The sequence below is a fragment of the Oryzias melastigma genome, linkage group LG6 (genome assembly GCF_002922805.2).
Source record: "Oryzias melastigma strain HK-1 linkage group LG6, ASM292280v2, whole genome shotgun sequence".
Lineage (NCBI taxonomy): Eukaryota > Metazoa > Chordata > Actinopteri > Beloniformes > Adrianichthyidae > Oryzias > Oryzias melastigma.
Window position 1 is genome coordinate 1,069,537 of NC_050517.1, and position 20,139 is coordinate 1,089,675.

The 20,139-nt window shown below is 39.4% G+C and overlaps 1 protein-coding gene across 1 annotated transcript in view; it reads right to left on the reverse strand.

Moving 5' to 3' along the window:
• Nucleotides 1–20,139, reverse strand: part of carmil2 (capping protein regulator and myosin 1 linker 2) — a 62,647-nt gene that overhangs the window by 37,862 nt on the left and 4,646 nt on the right. The window contains exons 4-21 of the mRNA XM_024282369.2: nt 18,673–18,732; nt 18,453–18,574; nt 17,038–17,135; nt 15,558–15,628; nt 15,384–15,457; nt 15,239–15,314; nt 13,957–14,045; nt 11,279–11,373; nt 11,047–11,133; nt 9,970–10,079; nt 9,373–9,450; nt 9,031–9,107; nt 6,823–6,927; nt 5,462–5,531; nt 5,292–5,373; nt 3,368–3,464; nt 1,943–1,997; nt 1,685–1,857 (exon numbers count right to left, since the gene is read on the reverse strand). Of these exons, the coding sequence (XP_024138137.1) occupies nt 1,685–1,857; nt 1,943–1,997; nt 3,368–3,464; nt 5,292–5,373; nt 5,462–5,531; nt 6,823–6,927; nt 9,031–9,107; nt 9,373–9,450; nt 9,970–10,079; nt 11,047–11,133; nt 11,279–11,373; nt 13,957–14,045; nt 15,239–15,314; nt 15,384–15,457; nt 15,558–15,628; nt 17,038–17,135; nt 18,453–18,574; nt 18,673–18,732 (1,619 nt within the window). The remainder of the gene's footprint in view (nt 1–1,684; nt 1,858–1,942; nt 1,998–3,367; nt 3,465–5,291; nt 5,374–5,461; nt 5,532–6,822; nt 6,928–9,030; nt 9,108–9,372; nt 9,451–9,969; nt 10,080–11,046; nt 11,134–11,278; nt 11,374–13,956; nt 14,046–15,238; nt 15,315–15,383; nt 15,458–15,557; nt 15,629–17,037; nt 17,136–18,452; nt 18,575–18,672; nt 18,733–20,139) is intronic.

Consider the following 20,139-nt stretch of genomic DNA (forward strand, 5'->3'; position numbering starts at 1 on the left):
GATTTATCCAACAAGATAACACCTCTCCAACGTGCCAGCATCCTCACATTGTCATCTTCGTTGAGACCCCAACATGGATGACCAGGATGAGGATCCAGATGAGGTCCCCTGAGACGCTTTCTGACAGTTTGTGCGGAAATTCTTTGGTTTGGCAAAGTGATTGTATCGGCAGCTGTCCGAGTGACTGGTCTTAGAACAGAGGTGTCAAATTCAATCAGAAAAGGGGCCAAAATCCAAAACACACCTTAGGTCGTGGGCCGAACAGGATAAACATTTATTGAACTCTCTAAAACTACATTTTTAAAACTTTAAAACCCTAAGTTTTTAACATAATTATGAATAATAAAAAAAGCAGGAATAGTATTCCAGAATAAATCAACTTAAACCTTAAATAACTTTCAATATTATACTGTGCTAAAAATATATCCATCCATCCATCTTCTTGTCCGCTTCTTCCCTTTTTGGGGTCGCGGGGGTGCCGGAGCCTATCCCGGCTACTGAAGGGCGAAGGCGGGGTACACCCTGGACAGGTCGCCAGTCTGTCACAGGCTAAAAATATATATTTTGTCAAATTTAACATCGGGCCATCAATAACAATAAAATAAAGTGATAAAAAAAACATGCTTCATAGGTTAATTGGTGACTCTGAATTGCCCCTAGGTGTGAATGTGTGTGTGATTGAGGCCCTGCGACAGACTGGCGACCTGTCCAGGGTGTACCCCGCCTTCGCCCTTCAGTAGCCGGGATAGGCTCCGGCACCCCACGACCCCGAAAGGGAAGCAGCGGTCAAGAAGATGGATGGATGGATGGAGGGCCGGATATAATTACCTGGAGGGCCGGATCCGGCCCCCGGGCCTGGACTTTGACACATATGGTCTAGGAGGTGAACATACTGTATGTGGAGATCCTGAACTGGTGTGATATTATGTGAGCAGTGGTTGTGAGGCTTATTGGATATATAGGCAAATTCTCTGACGCACTTTTGGAGACAGCTGATGATGGAGTAATGACCACTGAAGTCATGAGCAACAGATCTGGAGGACATTCCCGCTGTCAGCATGCAAACTCCCTCAAAACGTGCAACATCTGTGGCATTAAACTAAACGTTTCAGAGTGACTTTGAATTATGGCTAGTCTAAGAATGACAGAATGACAGACTGGCGTCCTGTTCTGCGTGCATCCTGAACAGTATTTGGGATAGGCTCCAGCAACCTCATAACCCCTAACAGGATTTCAGCGGGTTCAGACAATGACTGCTTAAATATTTAGCAAGCCTCTCTACTGTTTCTGTTCTCTTAAAAAAGATTTTGCTCATTATCTTAGGAATTAAGCTCGGTAAAAGCTCTTACTGAAATTGGCAGTTTAGTAATCAAATGGACTGATTAAAGAACTTGCTATAATTTGGCCTTTTCTCTTAAGACACAACAGTCTTCAATAAATCACAATAGAACACACTTCTTTCCTTACAGCAGAGGTTTTTCTGAGAATAATTTAAGCTGTCTTTGTATAGGAAAATGTTTTAGAGGGACTTTATGACGGCTTAAGAGCATTTCCTGTGATGATAACCTTCTCTGCTCACCATGGAACAGGAGTCAAATCTCAGCCATATTTGGAGAAAACAACAGGATTTCTGCTTGTGGAACAGGATCAAAGCCACTGACGCAGTGTGCACGTGCGCCTGTACCTCAGCTTGGTGTTGGTCATCAGGGCTTTGCCCAGCATTTTGGCTCCTGTGTCTCCAATGTTGTTTCCACTGATGTCCAGCTCGGTCAGAGCGGCGTGGCCGCCCAGGGCGCTCAGAAGGATGTGCACGCCTGACTTCAGCTTGGAGTCACACACCGACAGAGACTGCAGAGGCTGCAGACACACAACTCATGCAGATCAGCATGAACTCATAAAGACGATCAGCAGTGGGGCGCCGCCGTTAAAATGTGTAACTCACACACTCTTCATCCTGGATGAGCTGGGCAATGCGATGAAGAAGATCAGAGAGAGCTCTGCCAGAGGAAACCATGGAGGAGAAAGGAACCCATCAGCTGTGTGTGTGTGTAAACTGGAAGATGGCAAAACTCATGGAGAAACAAGAAGGTGACACAGCAGATGACCTGACTATGAAGAACTGAATACCATATACTGATAACATATACTCATTAATTAATACCAGCTGTGGGGGATCAACATTAACACTGGAGTGAAGACTACACTGCACAACCCTCACACTGACCACAAGATCCTTGAGGACTGCTAAGAGGGGAATTTGCACCAAGCTTGTCTATCAGCCATTTTAATTTGACCCTGTCCTGCAGACCCAGATCCAAGAACACCAATGCTGATGCTCTGAACCTGCTGCCACATCTCTACTCAAGTTCATCCATCCCCAGTTTGCCCATTTTGCAGTTCTCAACACGGACATTGAGGAGGCGATAACAGTAGCTAACATCCGTTCTGAATCTCCTTCCGTTTGCCACTCAGACTACCTGTACATGCTGGAGAATGTCAGAACCAAGGTCAATGCATCACAGCTTTTTTGCCACGCCGGGAAAAGGCGGGCGTACTGTGTCATTATACAATGGTTTCTGGCGGCCTACAATTAAAGGGTAACCAAACAGGGAAGTTGGAGGCTGACTCCACCCATAGCTGAAATTTGAAAATCCAGTCAGAGGGTGGGGGTGGGGAACAGGACTGTTATCATTACTGCAGCTGTAGATCTTTACGTGAGACTTCTGAAACTAACATGGTTTGACCAATCAGAAAATTCAGCTGTAATACCTCAATTCAGCCTGTAGAGGGCAGCACACAGATGGTTTTTGACTATATTTTAAGAATTAAAAAATTATATTTTAATTTATCAAAAAATTGACCAATAGACAGGTTTTTTAAAGCCCAATTTATAGAGGTCAACAGCCAAAAAAGTAGATTTAGGGTTTGGTTGCTCTTTAAGGAGGATGTTCCTGAGTATGTTTCTGTATCCCCAGATTGTGCTTATAGGCCAAGACATCCAACCTGCCCCCAACAGACCCTCTCCAAGTTCATCTGAAATCCAGGTCTCACATCTCTTCAGCTTTTGTTACTGGTCTACCCCATTGACAGTAGAAATCACTGGACATAGTAACCCCTCCACTGTCCTGTTCCAAGTAGGAAGTACCAACTGGTTTCAAGAAGGTGAGAACTTCTGTCAACCCTGGGAGGTGCAAAAGTGCAAACGTGCATGCTCCTGTGCTTCATTACATCGCAGCAGACCCTAAACCTCAGGATTTGTCAGATGAACACCTAAAGCGGTGTCTGATCTTCTTCGTCCTGTGTTTTCTCATCACACAGAACTTCCCAACCAGCAGCCCCCGTTGCTCCACGGTAACCTCCCCCACACCTGGACTTCATGGCGAAGTTCTTCCCCAAGGAGAGCTGACGCAGAGACGGACATCGACCCACCGACAGAACCAGCGTCACCATGTGGTTTTCAAAACCTGCAGAACAAAACACATTTTTCTGACATGTTTAAGCACCTGAAAGTCAATATTTCCAGAATAATTGGTTAAATTTGCTAACAGACAGTTTAATTTATGGTCAAGATGCAGGAACATGGAGGGAAATCCTCCACAGTCAGTGGGAAACTGCCAGTAAAGATCCAGGAGAAGGAGGACATGAAGAGAAACGAGGAGGTCTACAGGAAGACCTTTAAAGGGCTCAGCTCAGGAGAGTATTACATAAACCAACAGTTTTCATAGCACAGATTCATCTGTGTTTCACATGTTGGATTATGATTATCAGTAGAAAAGGTCAAAAGTAAGATGACATTTTGGTGATCTTTTGGTGATAAACTTTAACTCAGCAATCAAAGGATTTTTTTCATAATTTCTATCTTGTATTAGAAAAAAGAAAAAACTCAAACCTGTGTGCTATTTTTTGTATTTTTGTTATCATGGAAACATGTTACTTTGAATATGAATTTAGTGTGCATGACAGTTCCTATTAAATTTCTTCCAGTATCTTTTGTTATGCTGGATTATCCATATCATAGTCTCCTAAAGTGATTAGGTTTAAATTTGCTTCATATTTAGGACTCTCAAAAAGAAGAACTTCTGAAGTGATTGCGTTTACAAACATCATTGATATTCACTGATTGTTCTTTTTTCCTTCAATAAAACATTTATACACAACACATTGACTTATTATGTTAATTAATATTATAATTATTTATTCCAGAGCACTAGATTTAAGAATTCAGCTCAACAAAATGGAAAACCTCCTACAGTGAACTAAATAGTGAGGAAATTTGGAAACAGCCTCCATGATATTAACTTGTATAATTTTGTTAAAATATGTTTTATGGAGAATAAAATAATAAACGTTTTTTTTTTTTGTTTTAAGTTGAAATAATATCCTTACCTTTTTTCAATTCGTGTTTATGTTCAAGTTATGTTTTTAAAGTTTTAAAAATGGGTATTCTCCTAGGTTTTTGGAATATTTTAGCATTTATTAAGATTTCTTTTGGTTAGTTTGGAGTTTAGTTAATATCTCAGCTACATGATAGCTGTTTTATCTAATTTCGTTTTTTTTAAACATATTTTAGGCTATTTTGGAGTAAGGCTAATATGTACATGCTAGCTGTTATGGCTGATTTAGTTTTTTTTTGTATTTTTTATACTGTTTTGAAATTTAGCTATTTTTTTCAGCTACATGCTACCTGTTTTGGCTAAGCTAAGTTTTTTGTGTTTGTTTTTTAGGCTAATTTAGCATTTAGCTAATATTTTTGGCAGGTTATCAGCTTCAGTGTTTTCAGCTTTTAGCTTCAGTGTTTTTAGCTATCAATTTCAGCATCTTCAGCTATCAGCACTAGCATCTTCAGCAGCAAAATTCAGCTTAAAGCATTCACACTAGCATTATCACAGGAAATACTATACATCTGGTTTATAATTATGTTAAAAAGTTATAGTTTTAAAAATGTAGTGTGTTTAATAAATGTTTATCCGGTTCAGCCCATGACCTAAGGTGTGTTTAGGATTTTGTTCCCCTTGTGTGATTGACTTCGACTGATGAATGGCCTCTACAGCGCCCCTAGTGGCAGCTTGATGCCTAATGTAGCTTGTGACTAAATTCTTGTAGGAGGTGCTGAGTCTGCTATATCTAACTCATTTAGGTGATGTAAGTCAGAACCATCTGTCAATCAGCTCCCACAATAAGGATGGAACTGCACAGAGTGGCGCCCCCACATGGTCAAGCCCCTCAACGCTGAGAGGGGCACTGTAGAGGAGGTTTTGGAGTTTGTGTGGTTACCAGTTTGTGTGGCCTACCATTGTCAGAGATGTCCAGACTCTTGATGGCGGTGGCCTCAGAGATGTGCTCCTGTATGACCTGAGCCCCCGCCGAGCGCAGCTGAAACACAGGAATGGGGTGATGCTCGCTCTTCCTGTTCAATTCACTCTAAAACATAAATGTGTGCATGAGCGGGGGGGTTATGTACCTCACAGCTGCTGAGGTCCAACTCCAGGCCAAGGAGACGATTGTTGGTGGCCAGACCCTGCAGCAGCAACCTGACAGCAAAGCAAGAAGAACAGTGAGTGGCTGCAGCTCCGTAGCTCTGTTCTAGCTCAAAAAAAGCCTCTGGTCATCTAAAGGTGACAGTCATCTGGACAGGCTGATGTGACCTCTGACCCTGATCCCCATCATAGAGAAAAGGCAGAAAGGGAACAGGCTTTATGTCCTCAGTGGATGTCCATGAACATGAGAGATGCATTACAACTCAAAGCCAAACTTAATCACACAGGAGGCCAAAATCCAAAACAGACCTTAGGTCGCGGGCCGAACAACAAACATTTATTGAACACGCTAAAGCTAACATTTTAATACTTTAAAACCGAAACTTTTTAACATAATTATGAACTAGATATAAAGCATTACATGCGATAATGCAAGTGTGAATGCTGTAAGCTGAATTTGCCCGCTGAAGATGTCAGTGCTAATAGCTGAAGATGCTGAAATTGATAGCTGAAAACGCTGAAGCTGTTAGCTGAAAACACTGAAGCTAATAGCCAGCTAAAATATTAGCTAAATGCCGAATTAGCCTAAAAAATAATTAAGTCAGCCAAAACAGCTAGCATGTAGCTGAAAAAATAGCCTAACTCTAAAACAGCCTAAAAACTGAAGAAAAGACTAAAGTAGGCACAGCTGCTAGCGCGTAGCCTAAATATTAGGTAAGCTCCAAAACGGCCTAAAAAAAAGCCTGAATTAGCCAAAACAGCTAGCGTGTTGATTAAAATATTAGCTAAACCTCAAAATAGCCTAAAAAATCTAGGTAAATGCCAAAATAGTCCAAAAAGATAGCAGAATTAAAATTTTTAAAACTTTTAAACCGTAACTTTTTAACATTATTATATTAACAATAATTAGGCAGGAATATTAGTCCAGATTAAATCAACTTTAACCTTAACTAACTTTCAATATTTTACTCTCCATAAAAACATGTTTTGTCAAAATTGTACGATTTAGAAATAAGAGCAAGATAACATCGGGCAATTAATGACAATAACATACAATGATCTGGAGGGCCGGATAGAATTAGCTAGAGGGCCGAATCCACCCCCCCGGACCTTGACTTTGACATTAAAAAGTAGAGTGAGAACACCTTCAACAACTAGTTTCCCAAATCAGCGTCAGATGCTAAAAAAGCCAATGAAAGAAAAGTAGTTTGCTGTTGACTTTACTAAAAATACTGTCATTTGGTGGAGATTTTAAGAGAATGCAAAATACAAATAAGACAGAACTTTAAGATCTCCTGCTCCCTAGAACAGTAAAGATTTCTGAACTGGTTTGGAGAAGACACACCTGAGGGCTTGAGCAGGAAGCTTGGTTGCAGACAGACCCACGTATTTGAGCTCCCAACTCTGACTGAAGAACTGCTGAATGCTCCTGGTCACATCCCGCACTTTTCTGCAGATAAACAAGGAGTCCAGACCCAATTTGTCTCATAAATCTTTTTTACCACTATTTTCGCAGCATCTTCTCTGCTCAAGAAAGTCAGTCTGGACTACAGCTTCTCCTTTTGAAGAGCCTCATTATTAAAAGAAAATTACATTTTAATTTAACCTGTATTTCACCAGGAGGATTAATTCTCAATTACTATGATGACCTGGCAAGAAGGTCCATCTCATGCACAGACCATAAACATAACCACACAAACATTACTGTGCCCCAAATTTAATAGGTCACAATGTGAGAGCCCCCTCTGGTGGCCTACAGAGATAGTACAGCACCACATTTCATCTTGCTGAAGGAAATGTTAGAGATTTTTAGATTAAAAAAATAAACTCACATTTAAAACAAAGTTATAATGGTTTCATTTTATAACATTAATCGTGTATTTTAACTATAATATGTAACTGAGACTATAGAACAGGTTATATTGATTTTATTTGAGTGTGACACTACTTCTCTGAGGCGAATCCTTAGATTATTTACAAAAGTCAGAATGTTTATCTGATGAAAAGATCACATGTTGTGTTTATGTTCACATCTAAACATTTATACTGAACCATTCCTGTTCATTCACTGTTTTATTATCCACTACATAGACTTATATTATAATCTTTGTAAGGATTCCCTCAATCTTCACCATTGATGTGCTACTGACCTCAATATTATGAGAATAAAAACAATGTCTATGTCTATTTATAGTAAATTAAAATATATTTTAACCAAGTAAGCATCAAAACTAACAGAAATTTGATTTTTTTGGGAATTAAGATGTTTTTTAAACCCTTTAATGCAACATATTTTATTAATGAGCTGTAGATATTATCAATTATGATACATTTTGGTAAGTTTTTTTTCTCAAAATAATTTTAGTTTAGGATGCAGAAATACTGACATAAGTATTAGGGGCAAAAAGCACAGTATTTACCTATTAACTCAAGTTTAATACAAACTTTTTAAACCTGAATAAAAAAGATTTTATTATCATACAAATTTGAATTGGTTCATTGCAGTAAGTAGTCTGTCAAAAAAGTGAATAAATACAGAGTTATTTGCAACAGAACATTAGAAAAAAAGAAAAAAATAAATAAATAAGATCATTAAATTATGAGTAAAAAAAAGTCACAGTTTTACAAGAATAAAGTTGTAAAATTATTAGAAAGATGTTAAAATGTTACCAGAAAAAGTTCTACTATTAAGAATGTAGAACATTTACAATTTGAAGGAATAAAGCCAAATATTTTTGGTTAAAAAAAAGAAGTAATTTTACAAGGAAAAAGTTGTGCTTTTAAAAATTAACATGTACATTTAGTTTACAAAATGTTTCAACAAAGACAATTGAAAATTGCCTGTTTAGATTATGTTGCAGAAGATTTAGAAAATATGATGGACATCACATCTCACTGAGTCTGCTTTATTTTACGTTTAAAGATATAACTTCTTTTCATTAAATTACAACTCATTTTATAAAAGCATGACTTTATCTTTATAAAATTAGGATTTTTTTTAAACCATAAATGTAATATTTTTTCTGGTAAAATGTAACTTTTTTCTCATAATTTTATGACTTTATTCTCTTTTTTTTTCTTTTATGCAGGTCCTATTATTCAGTTTTAAAGAACTCATCCATTGGTATTTATTATTTTAAGTGATTCTTTATTGAAACAATGAAAAATTGTTTGATTTGTTTCTTTTATGCAGACCCTAATACTCAGTCGTTATTCTCACCATAAAGTCATAACATTAGCAAATGTTATGTTTGCTGTTATGTTCAGGAAAAGCCCTCCTACTGGCCCTAATGGAATGATGATGAGCTATGCAGAAAATATGGACTAAGTTCTAATCGTTCGGTTTTTAAGAAAAGTTTGAATCATGCTAATGAGATTGGGGTCTCAGAAATGTGCATTTCAAATAGGAGACCAATGATTATATAGGGTCAAAGGGTAAACTGGCATTCAATAGCTCAAAAACACAACAATAATGTAATGTATGTGAATCAAGACGGTGGAGGAGAGCATAATTGTGTGTGCATGTATGTATATCTGGAGCTGTGGAGGTGACCTGTGGCTGAAGGGATTTCTGGCCAGGTTCAGATGTTGCAGTCGGCTGCAGCAGCCAGCAGACAGAGACACGAAGAGCTGCAGGAACACAGCAGAGATGGACAGATGTTAGAGCTAAGGCTCTGCTTCCACGATCCACCAACAAAACATCATCTAACAGAGAATTTTAAAGACCCCCTAAACTGTAAAGACTCTCACTGAAGGAGGATCATGAGTGAGACCAGAAGATGAAGAAGCCATGTCTGCCTGGAAGAGAGTCTGCAACCCAATTCTGTTGTTTTGCATCAGATTATTTCCTGGACACACAAGGACTAGATTGTAGATGGAAGCTGGTCTCACTGACCGTGTCCAGGGGGCAGCTGGTGTCACTGAGGTCCAGGTGGGACAGCGAGTTTGAGCTGGACAAGAAGCTGAAGAGGAACTGCAAGACAAACATGAAGAACAATGAATACTTGAATAGAACCTGCCTTTAACACTAACATTTGGAGAACTGGAGATATTTCAGTTATTCACTGGCAGTGGTAGAGTCATGGTATGGGAAAGCTCCACTTCCAACAGCTCAGAAGAACATAAAAAGACCTTAGTGTGTGGCATTTGTTCTTTAGCACATTCCATTCCCAACAACTGCATTCACAATACGGTGAGTTCAAGAAAGCTGATGAAACCTATTCTACATTTCTTTTGTCCAACCAGCATGCATACTTTAGGATTTGGGGTTCCAGTGTCCTCTTGAGGAAACAACTAACAGAACACCAAAACGCTTTTCTCTCTTGACTTTTTTCAGCTCCAAGTTGCCATTTCCACATTGTGAGTCATTTCATACCCAAAGACAAAGAGAAGACTGGACTTGGACTTAAGTCAAGTTCTTTCTCAGTGCGATGGCCCTCAGCAGTGACGTCAGGGGTATGTGTGGAGCAGTTTTTGGTCGACATAAATTTACCATGGCATCCTCGGTGGAGAGACTGCCGGGGTTCTTTGACAGATCCAGGTGGGTCAGAGATGCTGGGAAGATCTTATTGGAGGATAAGACCGTACCAAGACTGCCCAGACCTGCAAACACATCAGGCTTCAAACTTGTTCTTCTGTGCGTAAAAAAAAAATCTCCAACAAGCTTTCAGCTGTTTCAATTCCTCATCAGAATCAGGGATCAGGGGTGGAGCTACTCAGCTCAGTTCCAAAAGCCACACCCCCTCAGAGGAGATTTTGGAAACAGAGGCTTCAGATCAACATGAAATATTGCTTTTTAAGACATTTAGGTTGTGGGATTTTAACTTCATGATCATTATTAAGACACTACTGGAAACATGTTTTTAAAATGAAAAAAATGTCATGGGGGACTTTAAGGACCCCTCCGCATCACATTTTGACGTTTTGGGAGTCCCCAACTCATCATTTTTGACGTACTGGCTGTTCCCATTAAATCCCAGGTCCCCAACCTCCGAGTCACAAACTGGAACTGGTCCAGTACCGCAATGCGGAGCACACCGATACCCAATTCCCGTAATGGGTACCATGACCTGGCACCAGACTGGATGCAGTACCGGACCGGAACTGGTACCAGATGTGGTACTGGGCGCGAAGCGGACGTGAACAAGTACTGGGTTAGAGTACTGTTACTGGACACGCCCCGAGGACCAGCCCCCATCCGGCACCGATTCCAGTACCACATCCCTGGGGTTGCAGATCGTTGATTTTACGAACAGCCAGCTCGTAAAAATGATGAGTTAGGGGCACCCAAAACGTCAGAACTTGGGGATGAGAATATGTTGTTTAATCAGGTTAAACTTCAGTATTTTGAATCAATCACATTCCTGTCTGTAGAATGCGTGGAAACACAATCTAGAACTACTTGGATTAATTTACACATGAGAACAAAACAACTTTCACTGTTTTTTAATCGCCTAATAGGCTTTCCAACCAAAAAATATGGCAGACTTGTTCTGATTGAGTAACATGGAAGTAAAGGCTGAGTGGAGCTGCATGTTCATGTCTATGATAGGTGTGTGTTTGTGTGTACCTTTAGCAGTCATTGATACACAGCTCAAGGAAAGATGTTTGAGTCCCTCATCCAGACGATGTAACTGCGGACTGAGAGCTAGGACTCCTACACACGAGAAGAGAAAAGCCTCCCATCATATGTTCTGTTTACTGATCCAGTCAGAGGAGGTTCTGGTCCTAACATCATACGGTGGGTTTGGTGTGTTGTCTTTAAACATTCTCTGAACTGTGGATCTGTGTGACAAACATACCTTTGTCTTCAATGGGGTTTCCAGAGAGATTGATGGATTGCAGAGGACAGGACATGCGTTCTTGAAGAGCAGCTGCCATCTTCACTCCAAAGTCCCTATAGCAGAAGGTTATCATGACATGTCAAACACGTTTTAAAAGCCTGGCAACAGACCAAAGCACTCCACGCACCTTATGAGGACCACATTTGCTTTCACATTTTTCGGTCTTTATCTTGTCCTCATTACTTCAGATTGTTTCTCTGTTCTTCATAATTCAGCATCAGTTGCTTCACTGTTGGACCATCACTGTGATCTACCTGAGAGCCCCCTCCAGCCCAGGACAGGCACAGTTATATCTGTGGACCAGGTTGGAACAGTCTGGGACAGTCTCACTGATTGAGCAGGAATGCTTTTTTTGTTTTATCTGGTTTGCTTTGACCCAGTGCTCTCAGGGAGCGCCAACAACTGAAGCAGATCAAACTGTCTGCTCATTTTTTAGCATTTTTGTCCAAAAAGAGCTCTTACAGTTTATCCAATTTCTAAAACACTAAGTGCCAATCTCCAAACCAACTGATCAACTGCTTTAACTCTCTTCTCAAAAACATCACTCTTTGGTCTTAACCTAAAACACAATTTGCAGTTAACACACAATTTGCAAAACTCTAATAAACTCTTTCCAAAACACATGACACATTCTCAATTTTAAAACTCACTTGGCATTCACAACATGCAAAAAGTGAACACAAAGAGGCAAAACTCAAATTCTGCTCCAACACAGCAGTCACCATCAACGCACAACTGATCAAAACTTAAGACACTTGTTGCTAATCAACTTCAGTAAATTTGAGGACAGCTCTGGAATAACTGAGATGGATACTAGAGGAAGCAAAACCAGACCCAGAACTAGTCCTGCACCAAAACTCATACCCACACCTGGACCTGCACTACGTAAGACCCAGACCCAGACCCAGACCCAGACCCAGACCCGCACCAAGACATTCAGGGATATACAGTGAAAATAACAAATAAATGCTTAAGCTATTTATCCGGGGGGGGGGGGGGGGGTGCTTCATGATTCTTTATAAACATTTTTGAGAACATTGTCAAGTGTTTTGAATTGTGGTGTGTTTTATTTCGTGTGGGTCTGTTATTTTTGACAACAGAATCTTCATTATGCCCTCAAAGTGAGCTTTTATTTTTAGCCTGTATTTTGAAAATTGTGTTTGGTGAAATTGGTCTAATGCTTGAAAAAATGTGTTTTAGCATTTAGGAAAAACTGTAACACTGAAGTGAACCGAACCAGAGTTTATCTGCAAATAAACAGAGACCCTCAAGAAGACCCCAGTTCTCTTGTTTAGTCCAAACAACACACAGCTCACATTGTTCACTACAATCCAGGACTCTTTCTTTATATACAGCAATAGGTGGTAATGTGCAAAGTTCAGGTGAACGTTCATGCCTGATAAGCCAGAAGAACCATTAGAAGAAACCAGCTCTGGTTGAAGCATATGGGTCATTTTAAATGCTCCATGGCCCCTTGGCTTGACCTCTTTGTGTTTTCCTGTGGTTTCTGCTGCCTAATGTTTTACTAATGTTTTACTTATTTCTGGGATAAGTCTTTGTTACTTCATCCTGAATGATGGCTTTGATACTTCTTATTCTTCATCTTCTCCCCTTTAGCTCACCATGACATCATTGTGCTGGAGTTAGGATGGAAAAATTGCCATTTTATCAGGTACATGTTGGTGGAACCAGGATGGACCCCCTTTTGTCTTCAGAACTGTCTTAATCCTTCATGGCATATATTCAACAAGGTACTGAAACCATTCCTCAGAAAGCTTGATCCATATTTACATGATAGCATCACACGGTTGCTGCAGATTTGTCGACTGAATATCCATGATGCCACTCTCCCAATCCTCAACATCCCTCTATTGGGTTGAGATCTGGTGCCTGTGGAGGCCTTTTGTGGACTGTGGATGCCAAACTCTGACATCAGAATGTCACAATTGAGACTCATCAAACCAGACAATGTTTTTCCAATCTTTTTTTGTCCAGTTTCAGTGAATTGTAGCCACAGTTTCCTGTCTTAGCTGACTGAAGTGACACTTAGTGAGATCTTCTGCTGCTGTAGTCCATCTGCCTCAAGGTTGGACGTGTTGTAACCAGTGGTTATTTGAGTTCCTGTTGTCTTTCTATCAGCTGGAACCAGTCTGTCCATTCTCCTATGAGCTCTGGCATCAGCAGAACTGCTGCTCACAGGATATTTTCTCTTTTTCTGACCATTCTCTGTAAACCCTAGAGATGGTTGAGGGTGAAAATCCCTGTAGATCAACAGTTTCTTAAATCCTCAGACCAGCCCGTCTGGCACCAACGACCATGCCACCTTCAAAGTCACTTCAGTCACCTTTCTTCTCTATTCTGGTGCTCGGTTTGACTGCAGCAGATCCTCCTGACCATTTCTACATGTCTAAATGCATTAAGTTGCTGTCATATAATTGGCTGATTAGAAATTTGCGTTAAAAAGCAGTTGGACAGTTGGACACCTAATACAGCGGCCAGTGAGTCTTTATTCACAATTTTTCCAACATTCTTACCTTTTAATTGTTCAATACAAGTCTTCTCAAGATGCAAGTTATCTAAAAGATGATCAAATCACACCTAAAGGAAACATGTCCTTAGGCTAGTCGGGAACTCACGATTTTAGTCCACAGCCCTCCAGTGAGATCTCCTGCAGACTTGGAGATCTGGACAGCAGAAAGGTCAGCTGCTGCTGGATGTCCATGGACTGAGAACACAGACAGACACAAAGTTAAAGAAAAAAAAAAAAAATGGTTATCTAGAGTCAGGACAGTCAGTCACTATAGGGTTAGGGTACCAGGCATTCTTAACCAATCCATCACAAACCCTCTGTAGAAACAATCAACTGATAGAACCGAGTCAGAACCACTTCTGCTGCTCACAGATGGAAGCAGCTTCCAGATGATCTCAGATGTTTTCCAACTGTTTCTATATTTATTGATCCACTCCAATTATCTTGTAATCTGTTGTAAAATCGTTCCCAGTGGTCATTTCATTATGATATTGCTGTTTTTAGACTCAATTTAAAAAAAACGTGTGTTGTTTTCTAGGATAGTTTCTGAAGAGCAGCAGGAGTTCAATAAGAATTTGAATCTGGATTGTGGGCAAGAGTGTCAATCCTTGGCTAAAATCCCATCATCCCTTTGTTGACACTCTCTCCCACTAGATTACAGCCTCTTACAACCTCAAGCTAGCATTAGCAGTATAACAAAAATAGTGAGCAATTTTGATCCTATCCATTCGTACAGTTTGATCCAGATTCCAGCTCAGATGAGAAAAACAAAGACGTTCATGGATCTACTTGTCTGGAAGAGGATGCATCAGATTGGAGCCGACCAGGGAGTCTTTGGGTCGCCCATTTCAGTTGCTGTGTCACAAGAGAGAGCTTTTTTCAACAGCATTTTTTATTTGATACATAAATAATTACTCAGAAATTACAAATTGTATTCTTAAATTTTTTTTAAACATGTCCATCATGAGAAAAATGCCATAATTACATGTTAAAAACTCCACGAACACCAAGTCCAAACTTAAAACATCCCTCTTTTCTGCTGCCTCTTATTAATCTCTGAATTGTGATAGTTTCATGTAATGTTTAATTTATATATATTTTTTTCTTTTTCTTCCTCCTTTGGGGGGGGATTCTTGGTGTTTTAGCAATTTATTTACATTTAATCTTCCAATTATGCTGCAGGAGCTCTTGCATGTCTGCGAAGCACATTGGGATGTCTATATGAACATACGATGCTTCATCCATAAACATGATTTGGCTTCACCAGGTTTGGTTTGGTCTCACACACAGCTCTGCTTGAAGGAGACCGAAGCGAACCAAACTGTCTGGTTCCACCCGCTCAACACAATCGACCCTCTTCTTAAAAAAAGTGATGAAGGAAAGCATACCAGTTTGAGCTCTTTGCAGTGGATCTTGATGAACCACTGGTTGAAGGACAAAGCTGCCACTGCCAAAGCCAAGTCTCTGAGGAGAGCAGGAGCACCAGCATGATGTAAGAAAGGCTTCAATGTGACGTAAACATCCTCTTCTTACCTGCTGTCCAAATGACTGAAGTCTTGGAGGTTAAAGACTTTGCTGTTGTGTATGTGGTAGATGTTGTCAAGATCCTGAATCGAAAATATACATATATATTTGAATGAAAATTCTCAAAACTTCCAAAAGGAACCTGAAATGAGGAAAATGATTCTGTGTGGTCCCTCTACTCACCCACTGGATCTCCTCCTTGAACTGCATTTCATTGAAGTCACAAAGAGCAGCATAAGTATCTGAGAACCCTCCTGTTCAACAACAAACACACACGTGATCCAGAGCAGAGAACAACTACGACAAACAAGAGGAATCTGTCCAACACGGAGGCATGAGGTGCTGTGAACACCTGAGTGTCAGGCAGAGTATACTTCACCAAAATCCTGTTACTCAGGAGTGTACTTAGATAAACTCCATTGTATTTCAGAAGGCTTTAAGAAAAGACACTTGCTTCTCTTAGCAAACACACCTCTAAATCAAATATACTTGTTAAAGGAGGAATTGCTGAATCCAAATGTTAGTGAAACTGTGAACCCAGATCTGGACACTCTAAAGAAAAGCAGCGTCCATTCACAAGATTATGAGGTACTAAATGTAAAAGTTTGGTAAATTAAAATGAATCGCCAGTTTGATCAGATTTAACCAAGTTTTCTCACATTCACTAAAATTTATTAATCACATTAATATCAAGCAGTATTGCAGAAAAAGAAGGTGCTATATGTATCTATACAAGCAGGCTGATTTAACCCTTTAACTGCTTGCACAACCAAACGGTGGGAAACATTTAGAAAACATGTTTTTAAAAATATTGACTGGGTGTATTACACCCCAAGGTACGGAGCCCTAGAGGGAAATTAAAGAAAAAAATTGAAGTAAAAGGGTTTTTTTTCCAAAAATTGAAAAAAAAAAATAATTCTGGTTAGTAACGGATCCACACCAGATAGTAACTAGTGCGCATCAATTCAAATTCAATTCAGTAATCAAAATATTTTTTTGTTAATTTAATTTTTAGAAGAAAAAAAAACAGTTAATATCTTGCATGTAGTTACTAAACAATATATATTTTTACTACTTTAAATTTTAGAAAAACAAGTTCTAGTTAATAACCTTTTTTTTTACTTCAATTTTTTTTACAGAGCTCCTAAGGATTTTTTAGATTTTTTTTTTTTACTTAAAAAAAATACTTTTTTGTGTCTGTTTTTTTTTGGGGGGGTAGTTACATTTTAAAATGTTAAATGTGAACATATATGTTACTAGTACATACAAATAGTGTCCATGTATATGTGCAGATTCTAATGTAAACATGTAAAGTTTAAATATTAAATCTGATGCAGAATTACATATGCAATCACATCTTTAAATCTATATGTACATATAAATACTAAATCTACATGTTTAATGAAAAAGTGAAATATTACTATAAGATAATTATTTTTCCACCTTTTGAGGAACTTCTACGAGAACACTTACAGTTACAACCACAGGGACTCTGACAGAAGTGCAGCCTCCTCTGGTTGTGTTTGAGTATTTAGAGAAAAACAGACTTTGTGTGGATATGTTTAAGGAATTTGAACATGAAATCAGATGGAAAAACTGAACGGAACTACAGGAAGTTGTTCTTGTGTTCACAGTGAGGAGTGTAGGGTGGACTAGAGCTTACCACAGGGGCTGGGCTGGGCATTCAGCTGCTCCTCCACCATCTCCGTCAGGGCGTGGAGTCTCTCCTGGAGGTCTGTAGGAATCGTCTTCAGCAGGTTTCTAAGGAGAAGAAGCAATAGAATAGATCACGAGCATGTCAGGGGTTCGTGTCATCCTGTATGATCTCATGAAGGGCCTTTCTTCTCTCACTTTTCTTAAACTATAAGAACCAAAGTGTGAATCCACTGGGAATGGAGTGAAGGTCCTCTCAGTGTTTAAACAGAAAACATGCTTAGTGAAGATGAGTGAAGCCTGGAATGACCCACCACTCTCAACAACAAAACCTTCCCTCCCATTTGACATTTTCAAACCCATCTGCAAGAAAAACATCTTGATTCCTCTTTTTTTTCTTTTTCCGGCTGTATTTTAACTGTTTGTCTTTACTGGTTTGTGTTTCTGTTCTTATCTATAAGACACGTCTCGTTTTTACCCACAATCTTACATGATTAACCCTTTAACATAATGTAACTTTTTAATACGATCAAGGCTATTCCAGTAGATTCTGACGGAGAAAAGCGGCTTTTCTCCGTCAGAATCTACTGGAATAGCCTTGATCATGTTAACGGTTGAAAAGTTACAGCAAATCAAAGAACATAAACACTGGATCTCATGTGTTAAAGGTTTAATTAAAGGCTAACTCTGAAGCTACGATCACACCGCCATCGAAAACTTACATTTAAGCAACTATTTTCAATGAAACGTCTGTGGAAATGCGTTCAAAACTCATGTTCATCCATCACTACGCACTTTTATAAGACACTATTGGGCTCTACTCACAAAAAGCGTCTAATGAACATGTTTGAAATTTGAAATTTTCAGCTTCAGAATCCACTGGAATTGCACTAATTGCGTAGTTTGAAGAAGGTGCGTTATTTTGCTGTTGCTGGAAAAGGGTTAAAGGGTTAACTAAAATGCAAAACTCCCTATTTAAAGAAAAAAAGTTGTTTTCAGGTAACAATAAAAATGTGTTTCAAATATTCTTGTCATTGTGGATATGAGGTTTTTCCCTTGTGACTTATTGGTCAAAAAAGGGCAGGATTCTTTCGCTTAAAATGTTGAGTTATCATTGTTCTCACAATTTAATATAAAAGCTCAAACTCCCAAAAATTTGTAAATAGAAGATTTTGTATTTTGGTCATCGATAAGTAATTTTTGAAGCTTAAATTGCTGTATGTGTTCATCGTCACCATGTTCAAAACAGAACTAAACCTGAGCTATTCTGCCCAAACAGAAAATGTTTTTGTATTCATCCAATGTTAATACTGTGTCGATTTAATGGAAAGGCTGGGGGGTGGGGGTGGGGGGGTGCTTTGAACCATCACAACTTAAGGTAAAAAGTCTCCTCAGGCGTGCATCAAGCTGCAGAGGGAGACCCACCCTGGGGAGGAATCGGGAAAGATCCTCTTCAGGGACGCAGTCATGTGACCGATTATTGCATCCAGATCATCAGTGTGGAGAACACTGAAGGACAGAGTCTGGCCGTCCATCTCCAGATCCATCTGCAAAGACGTGACATGCATCACTATTTAGATGTTCTACAATGACTGTCTCAGGAGTCAGAAGAACACCCTGATAGTGGAGGAGCGTGACGGAGTACCTGTGTGTGACTGGGGATGTAGATGGAGGAAATATCCATAAAGCTGAAGGTGTGCTCCACCTAGTGGTGAGAGAGAGACATGTGCAACAGTAAAACAGACACGCTTTTAGGAAATGATGATGCTCTGGATTTTCTCTGTTCTCGACCTGATGATGGGCTTGGATCGTGGTTCTGTTCTGACCCAGTCTGACCTGTAGCTCATTGTCACAGACCGCTGGAAACGTTTGAATTTCTGTTACAGATTATTATCTGATGTGAATAATATGAGTTTCATCCTAACAGATCATATACAATCACAGGAACAATCGGATCAATTTGACTGACCCTTTTCTCAATGAGTGACAAGAAGAACAGAGTCATGAGGGATGAAAAGATCCGCCGGATCCGGCCCTCCAGATCATTTTATTTAATTGACATTAACGGCCCAATTTTATCTTGGGCTTATTTTTAACTTCTATAATTTTGAAAAAATATATTTTTATGGAGAGTAAAATATTGAGAGTTATTTAAGGTTTAAGTTGATTTATTTATTCCTGCCTTTTTATTATTCATATTTATGGTAAAAAGTTACAGTTTTAAAGTTTCAAAAATTGTCATTCTACTAGCTTTTTGGACTATTTTGGCATTTATAAAGATTTTTTTTACACTATTTTGGAGTATAGCTACCTTTTTAGCTACATGCTAGCTGTTTTTGCTAATTTAGGCTTTTTTCAGTTTTTTAATATATTTTGAAGTTTAGTTATTTTTTTCATCTACTTGCTAGTTGTTTTGGCTAACCTAAATTTTATTTTGTTTGTTTGTTTTTTTTAACTAATTTAGCATATAGCTAATATTTTAGCTGGCTACCAGCTTCAGTGATTACAGCTATCAGCTTCGGTGTTTTTAGCTCTAAATTTCAGCATCTTCCATCTATCCATTTTCTTGACCGCTTCTTCCCTTTTCGGGGTCGCGGGGGTGCCGGAGCCTAACCTGGCTACTTAAGGGTGAAGGCGGGGTACACCCTGGACAGGTCGCCAGTCTGTCGCAGGGCCTCAATCACACACATCCACTCTCACATTCACACCTAGGGGCAATTTAGAGTCACCAATTAACCTATGAAGCATGTTTTTAGACGGTGGGAGGAAGCCGGAGTCCCCGGTGAAAACCCACGCATGCACGGGGAGAACATGCAAACTCCACACAGAAAGGTCCCAGCCGGGATTTGAACCGGGGCCTTCTCGCTGTGAGGCAAGAGCGCTAACCACTACGCCACCATGCAGCCCAATTTCAGCATCTTCAGCGGCATCATTCAGCTTACAGCATTCAAACTAGCATTATCACATGTAATGCTGTATATTTAGTTCATAATTATGTTAAAAAGTTACAGTTTAAAAATGTTCAATAAATGTTTATCCTGTTCGGCCCGTGACCTAAGGTGTTTTTGGATTTTAGCCCCCTGTGTGATTGAGTTTGACACCCCTGGGTTAG